An 11622-nucleotide genomic window follows, 5' to 3' on the forward strand; every position below is an offset into this window, starting at 1 on the left:
GCTGAATGACTTGTCTCTTGTGGACAAAGAATATGATTTGGAAGACTCAAATCTCAAATTTCTGCTTGCTCTTCCTGAAAAGTGGGATTTGAAAGTAACCACTATAAGAGACAATCATGATCTTGAAGAGATGTCTCTGGATGAAATCTTTGGAAGGTTGAAAACTCATGAACTTGAGATGGAGCAAAGGAGCAAACGACATGGTGGGAAACCCAAACCAGTTGCTCTAAAAGTTCAAGAAGATTCAACTGTGAAAAGCAAAGGAAAAGCTCATGTCAAAAAGTCTGATACTGAGTCATCAAACTCTGATGTTGACTCAGACTCTGATATACCTTCAGACTCTGATGACAGTGATACTGAGATGATGCAGCTGGCAGCACTAATGGTGAAAAGCTTCAAGAAGATGGCTTACAAGAACTTCAACAAAGGGAAAAAGTTCTCAAGGAAAGACAGAAACTCTGATAAGAAGGTCTTCAAAAGGAATGAAGGCAAAGAAGAAAAATCTGGAAAATCTGATAAGTCTAAATACACCTGCTTCAATTGTGGAGAGAAAGGACATTTTGCAACTGAGTGCAAGAAGGCTAAGAAAGAAAAGGAACAGGCCTTTATCACAAAGAAGGGGAGTTGGGCAGACTCATCAGAATCAGAGGAAGAAGTCAACTATGCCTTGATGGCAAACATGGACAACAGCACTGAGACTGTTGAAACTAAGGTACCTCATTCCACTCTTGCTTTTGATACTGAGGATATAACTGAGTTAAGATTGTTTCTTAAAACTCTGCATGTTAGTTATAGAGATCAGACCTTAGAAAATGACAGACTAAAATCTGAGATCTTGGATGTTAAGAAAAGGAATGATTATCTTGAAAAAGAACTAGTTCAGATGCTAGAAGTTAAGAAAAGAACGTTTCGAAGTGAGCAAAACTACATTGATTATTTTTCTTAAAATTCAAATACAAATTTAGTGTTTAGTCCTCTCTCATGAATGAAAACAAGAGCTACCATACAATTTAGAGAGAACGGAAAATGATAACCGAATGGATAAATTTACCATTATACCCTTCCTAATGATATACACCGTACACGGTAGGCCTTTAGCATTAGTCAAACTAGGGCTTTAGCGTTGACATTTCAACATAGTATATGAATGCGACACTATAGCTAGATTGGTCCTTTTTGTATCCACTACAACAAACTCGCTTATTTACGACAGAAGTTAGGCCTTCTTTCCCTCGTAAGTTTCGAATTTATGACGGAAATTATCTGTCGTTTTTGCTCCGGTAGTAAGTTCGAAAAACCATCACAATTTTCCATGGGTGTCGTAAGTTTGATCAAGCGTCGTAAGTTGACCTGGTAGGGCTCACAATTCCAGCATATTCATAGTTAAACTTACGACGTATAGTCCGTCGTAAGTTGGACATTTTACGACGGAAAGTTCCGTAGTATTTTCATTGTGAACTCATAGTTTCATATTTGGTTCCATTCTTGCGCCGAAAAGTTCCGTGGGTAGTTATCTTACGACTGAGCCTATTATGAATATCCGTCGTAAGTCGTAAATTATAGAAAAATCTGGAATTTACAACATGTATATCTGTCGTAAGTTTAGATTTATATTCTAAAGCCCCGGCAGGTGATCACTAATTTATGACAGAATACATAACAGTTTCATATAAGTGGGCCCCATGTGCCAATAGAATAATAAGCAACTTACGACAGAATTTTCGTCATTTTAAATTCACGGCCCCCAGTTTCTATTTATATAAATTTAAAAATAAGAGAAATTAAAAATTAATTTTCAACAATAAATATAGAATTTATGGCTAGAAAATTCCATCGTAAAGTAGAACTTACGACGAAATTCACTATGAACAGATGTCAGAAGCTGCAGAAACACTAATTTATACGACAGAAATATTTCGTCGTAAGTTTGTCTGTTCATAGGAAAATTTTAGCTTGCTTTTTGGTTTCCTAGCCAATACTCGGCATCCAAAATATATATTGAAATATGAACAACCCAATCTATATCCTTTATCAGTAAACTAATCCCTCATTTAGGGAAATATGAGAAGTATCAAATATCAAATAATCAAAATTTGATTATTATTATATAAATTTTATTTAATAATAATTAAACTACTATATATGAAAGGACTCAAATGTTTGGTGGGAGCTATTAATGTAACAACTATCACACAAACAGAATTACATCACTAACAAAACTATTCATTTCAATTTTTAAAATTCAAACTATTAAATGAATCTATAAAATTCTTATTATTAGAATTCAAATAAATAAGGACCATGTTAATATTAGTAGCTAAATACGCATTAATACAAAATTTAATTCAAGACATGTCCATATAAAGACGAAGAAGAATGTGTACTTCACAAAAGAGTTATTTAACTTAAAAGGTGTGTTAGACTTCTATGCTAACAAGCTTATGGCCGGCGTCACTCACATGTTTAAAAAAAATTATTATTTATAGAAGTATAATGTCTCTTCTTATTTGATTACATTATCATTTTATAATATACAAATTTACATTATATCGTTGTCTAGATATAAAATTTTTATATATTAACACTTGATCATATTTTAAATTTTATTAAAAATTAAAATATGATCAAGTGTTAATATATAACACTTTTATAGCTGAACAATAATAGTGTTAATACATATATTAAAATTTTTATGTATAAATACATATATTAAAAATGATACTATAATCAAATAAACTGATAATAAAATTATAATAAATAGTAAATTAAAAATTTATTTAAATCGGCCCATAACTATTACCAAAGCTAAAATTTGTGATGACTATGAAATTTGGGCACATTTCAAAATTTAAACAGCGAGCCCAAAATGGTTTGCGGATATATAGATGCAAATGTAAATTGAGTTACGCATACACACAAGTAAACAGCTGATAATTAGGGTTTTTTCTCTCCAGCCTCGCCGTCTCTAAACTATTCTGCTCGAAATCAGTGTTCATTCTTACACACACAATTATGTCGCTCATCGATTCCATTTCTTCTCATGGCTCCATTTCTTCTCAGCCGTCGAAATCGAACCCTACCATACAGTTCTTTGTAAGATTGTTTTCTGAAATGGAAACATTAGTTATCCGAGCTGATGTTAACGATACAATTGAGCACGTTCTTGATTTGATCCAAGCGAAATCTGGAATTCCATTGAACGGGCAGCCGTTAATCTATAAGAGCAAGCAGCTTTACCCGGAGCAAACCCTAGGGCAATGTTGTGTCGAAAATGATGCTGTTTTACAGCTGGTTGGAGTCATGCCGAGTACTCGTCATGTGAAAGCTCAACAAACAGCTGATGAGATTGTTTCATTGATTTGGAGATTGTGTAAACGGAAACCGGGGAATAAATCTTTGGACAGCGAAGCACGTTACCTGATTCGAAGAAACCTCACTGATTATTTCACGGATTTGCTGCCGAGTGATAATGATATGGCTATAGGGCATCTGCAGGTATTCTCGTATTCTGGTGTACCAGCCGCGTTAGTTATGTTATATATGTCTCCTGATCATATGATGTTTGGTGATGAGCTTTTACGAGAGTTGGTTTGGGTCATTTCGTTTATGCCTCCATATTCCTTCCAACAATGTGTCCCTATTTTGATGGAGATTTGCAAGCTGTTGCGTAGGATGCCATATTATGCTGACAATGTTATCTTTGACACGTGCCGAACTTGTCTTAGTTCTATGGTGGAATTTATCGAAATTGAGGCAGCAATATTGGATGGAGGTGGATGCAGTACTAATTTTGTTACTTTAAAAGATATGCTCACATTTGTTCAAGAGGCTGTTGATAAAATAATTCTTACAATGGATGGTGGTATACAACCGTATACAAGTATGAGTCCTTCGCTTTCTTTAATGACGGAAGAGCTTCTCCATTTTAAAAGCTTTCTGATGCCTTTAAAAAGGTTTATACATGGCGGTTATTGTTACACGAAGGCCTCTCAAGGTGAACCTTATATTTTAACATACACGGAAGATTTTAACTTCATGCTTAAGATTTTCTTAAGGCTGTTGAAGAAGATTGATGATTGTCTTGAACAACTGGAGAAGTTGTTGCCCTCAGAGAGTGAAAATCTTGGGTGCAACCAGTATGTTTTGATCTTAATTGAACTGAATAACATGTCTAAGCACTTTCCAGTCCTAGCTAGACAATTTTGGAAAACCTTAGGGAGGAGGAAGCTTTCTTTCTGCTATTTAATTATTAAATATGCTACGAGGGGTGAAGATTATAGGTGGATTTTGGAGCATAAGGATGTGATTGATTCTGAGTGCAGAAGGCATTTGGCAATGATGTTACTTCCACAAGTTAGTGATGAAGATGATGACTACCTAGAGATCCTTATAGAGAGATCACGATTGTTGGAGGATTCATTTGAGTACATCGCACACGCTGAGGCTGATACACTTCAAGCTGGTTTAACTTTGGAGTTTAAAGATGAGGAAGCTACTGGCCCCGGTGTACTGAGGGAATGGTTTGTCTTAGTTTGTGAAGCCATCTTTGATCCTCAAACTGCCCTCTTTGTAGCTTGTCCAAATGATGGCAGAAGGTTTTTTCCAAATCCAGGTAAGCTTGCTTCTTTTTCAATATAGGTAAATTGAATCCAAAAAGAGGTTAGGTATTTTTCTCCGAGAGGGAGAGTTCTTTTTTTCCTTTTTCTCTCTTCGGGAACGATTTCCGTTGAATTTTGTGCATCTTAATAGTCTATAGGTTGCATAGACAGTTAGGTAGTACTTAATTATTAAATCTAATCTTTTTTTAGATCCCCGTTTTCCTTTCATGGTCATTTAGAGTTTAGAATATTAGTTGAGTTGTCCTTTTATATATAGTGAAAGTTGCTAAATAGATTGCTCTCATCATTAGTATATTAATTATTCTATAAACTGAATGAGGTCAGCTGGGAATAACTCACCTAGTGCTATCATATACCTGATATTACCGAGTCCTGATAATTAATTAGTTCAATTTAGAAAATTAATGACTTTTTCTGTTTTGCAGCGTCGAAGGTGGATCCATTGCACCTAGAATACTTCAAGTTTGCTGGACGAGTAATTGCATTGGCCTTGATGTACAATGTTCAGGTTGGCATTGCCTTTGATAGAGTACTTCTTTTACAATTGGCCGGAAGGAATGTTTCTCTGGAAGATACACGGGATGCAGATCCAATCTTGTACAGTAGTTGCAAGAGAATATTGGAGATGGATCCTGAGGAAGTTGATGAAGATTCTCTATCTTTAACATTTACTGTAGAAACCAACAAGCTAGGATGCAGGAATGCTGTGGAGCTCTACCCTGATGGAAAAAATATTGTCGTGAATAGTACAAATAGAGACAAGTATGTTGCTAGGCTTGTTCAATATCATTTTGTTGATTCTGTTAAGGATCAGGTAGCTCAGTTTGCTCAGGGTTTTGATGATATCATAAGTTCGGGGAGGCTTAGGAAATCATTTTTCCAATTCTTAGAGCTAGAAGATTTTGACAGGCTGCTGTATGGCAGTGAAAAAGCTATAAGTGTTGAAGATTGGAAGTCTCACACTGACTACGATGGCTACGAGGAGACTGATCCTCAAATATGGTGGTTCTGGGAGGTATATGTGAGTCAGTAATACTTCTTTTCTGTAAGATTTTTATGTTTTAGGCTTATTTTTCTAGTATGAGGTGTTTATATACGCTATGACATGATCCTTCATATTATGCCCCGGGCCTCTTAACCAACACACTATTTTCTAGCTGTTGGAACCGATTAGAACAAAAGTTTAAATACATCCAGATTTTTTTAACCGTTGGACGGGGTCCCCGTCTAGCGGTTAAAAAACGCTGGATAGACCTTGTCGAGCCGTTAAAAGGTGCTGAAAATAGGTTAAAATCCTGGCCGCTGAATATTCATCCAAAGGCCAAGAGATGGTGGCCGTTGGTTAAGAGGTCCTTGGCTTTTTTACTATTATGAGTTGTTTATATATGCTTTGACATGATCCATCATAATATGCAAATTCTGATGTGTTATCCGCTGATCCTTTCGACTAGCTGTGCACAATGCAGTTTGTTTTGAATATCCTCCTCATCATAAGTTACATTTTTCCTGTTAGTTGAATTTCATTTATGATATAATTATATTACATCCTTTTCTTTTCGTATGAGATTAGAGAGAGATAGCTACATAATTATCCATGCTAAATTGCAGACTGTGGCGAGCATGTCAGCAGGGCAGAGAAAAGCTCTCCTATTCTTTTGGACGTCACTGAAGAATCTACCTGTAGAAGGTTTCGGTGGCTTAACCTGCCGGCTATACATTTACAAGGTGAGTGAGAGCTGCAATCGCCTTCCAACTTCTCAGACTTGCTTCTATCGGTTGTGCTTTCCTCCTTACCAATCGTTGAAAGTCATGCAAGATCGTCTAAGTCTCATCACCCAGGATCATGTTGGCTGCAGCTTTGGGACCTTTTGAGAACATTACATGTCGGGATCGAAACTCTCTTTGTGCTTCACATGAAGCTTGGCTACCTTGTATTTCTAGCAGCAGGGAGGAGTTGATGATGCAAAAGTAGCATGGCTGAACAAATCTTTGCAAAACTAGCAGGGCAAATAGAACTGCGATCACTAGCTTCTAAATTGCGAGAAATTAATTTATATTTTTTGTGCTTTAAAATTTTAAAGTTGTAGATTAAAACGTTCCAGAGTGAGCAAGACTATACATTGATTATTTTTCTTGAAATTCAAATACAAATTTAGTGTTTAATCAGAAGCATAAGTTAATATACCACAGACCCTCTCATGAATGAAAACAAGAACTACTACATACAATTTAGACAGAACGGAAAATGATAAACGACTAGACAAATTTAACATATACCCATGATATACGCCGTACACAATAGGCCTTTTAGCATCGGTCAAATTAGGGCTTTAGCGTCGGCATTTCAGCATAGCATATGAATGCGACACTATAGGTTGGTCCTTTTTGAAGCCACTACAACAAACTGGAGTATTTACGACGGAAATTAAGCGTTAATTATGTCGAAGTTTCTAATTTACAACGGAAATTATCCGTCGTTTTTGCTCAAGTAGTAAGTTCGAAAAACCGTCACAATTTTCCACAGGTGTCGTAAGTTTGATCAAGCGTCGCAATTATAAACAAGCGTCGTAAGTTGACCTGGTAGGACCCACAATTCCAGCATATTCATAGTTAAACTTACGACGTACGGTCCGTCGTAAGTTGGACATTTTAGGACGGAAAGTTCGTCATATGTTTATTGTGGACCCACGGTTTCGTATATTTGGTTCCGTTCTTGCGACAGTAAGTTTCGTCGGTATTTTCCTCACGACCGAGCCTATTGTGAACATCTGTCGTAAATTATAGAGAAATATGGAACTTTTGAAATATATATATATCTATCGTAAGTTTAGACTTATATTCTAAAGCCCCTGCAATTTTCTATATTTCTCTATATTTCTGCCATTTTTTACCATTCAAGAATGGTCAAAAACCTGTCCATCCATGCATTCACTATTCAATATATACTTAACAAACATTTTAACTATTATACAATCCAAGCAAATATTCAATCCCCAATATCATAATTTTTTTGTCACACACAATTTCATAATTTTCATTAACAAAACATCCCAAACACATAGTCATACACAAACAAAAGACTAAAACATCCATAAACATCTCCACAAATTCAATTACATTCACACAACTTAATATCAACCCTTAATAACCGGACCTCCACTAGAGACAACAACATAGGGATGACTCATATCACCGTCTTCAGAGTCCGTACTCTCATTCACTTCCGCCACGCTTAAAGTCAGATATATCCATCACATAATTAAACAACTCACGCTAATGAATATTTATCATCAAAATATTGAACACATTACACTTTAAAATTTTAAAGATTTTGGAAAGGTTATATTTTATAACATTTTCAACAAATAGCAGTTTCATTTATCATCTACCACTTATATATGGTTTGAATAAGGGAATAATATGACATGTGTAAAATTTTCAATACAAAAATATGTCTGAAAATAGAAATGCTACCTTCTTAAAAAATGATGTTATTAAAAATTTCTAATTAATGTTCTTTGGTATGATCGTAGTGGTATTAGATTGAATTTAATTCGAAATTGTGTTATGGTTAAATATAATTGAGATATTATCACGTGTTCCAATTATTATTGAATTGATATTTTTTATTTAGAAAAATTGGGTGAGTTAGTTAATTTAAATATTAGTATAATTAATAATATAATGTATCTCCATATTATTAATTTCTTTTTATATCAAACAGATATATATAAGTGGATAAATAAAAATGAAAATAAGTAAAATCGATATCAAACCCGTTTTCTTTGTATCAAAATATAGTATTTGAGTTTGTCATGATAGTATCACAAGCTTCTTCGTCTTTACTGCAGTACTCTTGTGGAAGATAGGATTTGAATTAAATTTTAGAATAATATGGATTTAAGTAACAATACTGTAAATATATATATTAAGAAGAATATAATGTACTCAAATAAAAAAAATAAGATTATAATAAATAATAAATTTAAAAAGTTATTTGAATCGCTGCCAAACTAAAACTAAAGTTTTAAAACTTGTGATAATTATGAAAATTTGGGACATTTCAAAATTTTCAAACAAGCCAAAAAAGTATAGATGCAAATGTTAATTGAGCAGACACACCAAATGAAAATTTGGGACCTTTCAAATTTAAAAGGCCCAAAAAAAGTGTGCTGAAATACTAGATGCAAATGTAAATCGAGTAGATACGCATACACACAAGTAAACAGCTAAATAGGGTTTTTCTCCCCAACTATGAGCTCCAAAATTATTCATTTCAGCCGTCTCTAAATTGTTCATTCTTCTTACACACACAATATCGCCCATCGATTCCTGCAAACCCTAATTGGAAAATTATGCCGCCCACGGCTCCACTTCTTCTGAGCCATCGAAATCAAACTCTACCATACAGTTCCTTGTAAGATTGTTTTCTGAAATGAAAACATTAATTATTCGATTTGATACGATAATCGAAAGCTGGAATTCCATCGAACGTGCAGCCGTCAATTTATAAGAGCAAGCAGCTTTACCCTGAAGAGCAAAGGAGCAAACCCTAGGGGAATTCGGCCTCATGTGAAAGCTGAACAGTTAGCTGATGAGATTTTTTCATCGATTTGGGGATTGTCTAAACGGAATTCGGGGATTGAATTATCTTGGGACAGTGAAGCACGTTACCTGATTAGAAGAAACCTGACTTGTTATTTCACTGATTTGCTGCCGAGTGATGATGGCATGGCTCTATACAGGGCATTTGCAGGTATTTTCGTATTCCGGTGCACCAGCTGCTTTAACAATGTTATATATGTCTATATATCATATGATATTTTGGGAGGAGTTGATTATTTATGTTGATTTTTTTGCTGACCTGAAATATCTCCCAACAATATATCCCTACATTTTTAGAGATTTGGCAAGGCGTTGCGTGCGACGCCATATTACCGCAACAATATTATGTATCCCCGTGGTATGTTAGCTCGGGGTAAAGCTGCTTACTCTTATAAATTAATAGATGCACGTTCGACGATATTCCAGCTTTCGATTGTATGAAATCAAGAATATACTCAATCGTGTCGTTAACATCAGCTCGAATAACTAATGTTTTATTTCCCGAAAATAATCTCACAAGGAACGTCTGTAGGCTAGAGTTCGATTTCGATGACTCAGCAGAACACGCTGTTGATCGAGCACGGGAGACAGAGTTGATATCGTCAATTCTCGTTCTAACGGAGGAAGAGGAACTCACACCATCATCGACACGAGTATAAGCGTCCAATTTGCGTTTGCAGGAATCGATTAGAGACATTTGGTGTGTTCAATATCGAAGACAATATTATAGAGATGACCGACAATATAAATTAAGAGCCGCCGGAGAGAAAAATCCTTCTCGGCTTTCAGAAATCCTGCTCTTATAAGTTAATATTACTCTCGTCGTATTTTAATATATTTTTAAACATTAAATTCTAGTTACGTGTTTCATATTAAAAATAGCAAAACGGTTATCAGCTGTATCCGTACAATGAAGATACCATGTTAAATATGAGAAATAATCATGATTCTGTGTGTGTTATCTCTAAATTTTGATTTTTTACATTTATCCAATTTTGTATTCTTTTACGATATTATATCGATAATTTTATTTACTACTTCATCTTCCTCCGCTATCTCTAATTTGTCTGTGGGTTCATATCTATGTCAGTTGCCTACATCGATTTTTTAAATTTGGAATGTTCAAAAGTTTGGTAATTAACAATACTTCTCGGTTTTCAGAACTATTGAATTCTTCGGATTGTTTGTTGTTGAATAAATTTCAACCAATTTCCGAAACCTTGTCGAAAATTTTATATGACTCTTGTCGTATTTTAAGATAGTGCAGGATATAAATTCTTATTACGTGTTTCATATTTATGATAGTCAAACATTTATTAGGTAAATCTGTAGGTGCAAATACTATTTTTTAACATGAGATATAATTACAATAACGCACTACAAAGTTTTTTGTTTTTTTTTTTGAAAATAACGCACTACAAAGTTTAATATCACTACTTTAATATCACTTTTGTCATATTTTGAGATACTGCTAGATATTAAATTCTAATTATGGGTTTTATGTTTCATATTTATGATAGCAAAACAGTTATCCGGTAGATATGTAGAATGCAGATATTATTTTTTAATATGAGAAATAATTACGATTCTGTGTAGGGGTGGCAAAATCCGACACGCTCCCGAAGCCCGACACGAATTCGTCTCGATAAATACAAATGAGGGTCTCAGATTTTATATATCGGATCGGGTTTGATAAATTTTTCCCAAAAAACCCGGGTCGGGTTCAGAGAAAAAATTACCCCACTCGAACCCGATCTGATATATAAAATCTCGGACCCTCATTTGTATTTATCGAGACGAATTCGTGTCAGGTTTCGGAAGCGTGTTGGATTTTTCCACCCCTACACCGATCGTAATTATTTCTCATATTAAAATATAATATCTCCATTCTGCAGATCTACCGGATAACTGTTTTTCCGTCATAAATATGAAACATAAAACACGTAATAATTAGATTTCAATATCTAGCAGTATCTCAAAATACGACAAGAGTGATATTAAACTTTGGACAAAATTTCAGAAATTAGCAGTGATATTAAACTTTGTAGTGCGTTATTGTAATTACATCTCATGTTAAAAAATAATATTTGCACCTACAGATTTATCTAATAACTGTTTGGCTATCATAAATATGAAACACGTAATAAGAATTTATATCCGGCACTATCTTAAAATACGACAAGAGTCATATTAAATTTTCGACAAGGTTTCGGAAATTGGTTGAAATTTATTCAACAACAAAAAATGCGAAGAATTCAATAGTTATGAAAACCGAGAAGTATTGTTAATTATCAAACTTTTGAACATTCCAAATTTAAAACAACCGATGCATGCAACCGATATAGATTATGAACCCACATACAAATTAGAGATAGCGGAGGAAGATGAAGTAGTGAAT

At 34.5% G+C, this 11622-nt stretch overlaps 1 protein-coding gene across 1 annotated transcript; it reads left to right on the forward strand.

The window, feature by feature from the left end:
• The first annotated feature begins 3012 nt into the window (after window positions 1–3012).
• On the forward strand, window positions 3013–6491 carry LOC108201676 (E3 ubiquitin-protein ligase UPL5). Its single transcript, XM_064085493.1, has 3 exons — window positions 3013–4612; window positions 5045–5634; window positions 6228–6491. The coding sequence occupies exons 1-3, from the start codon at window positions 3013–3015 to the stop codon at window positions 6489–6491; spliced, it is 2454 nt and encodes an 817-aa protein (XP_063941563.1).
• The last annotated feature ends 5131 nt before the right edge of the window (window positions 6492–11622 follow it).

This window comes from Daucus carota, chromosome 9 (genome assembly GCF_001625215.2).
Source record: "Daucus carota subsp. sativus chromosome 9, DH1 v3.0, whole genome shotgun sequence".
Taxonomy (NCBI): Eukaryota; Viridiplantae; Streptophyta; class Magnoliopsida; order Apiales; family Apiaceae; genus Daucus; species Daucus carota.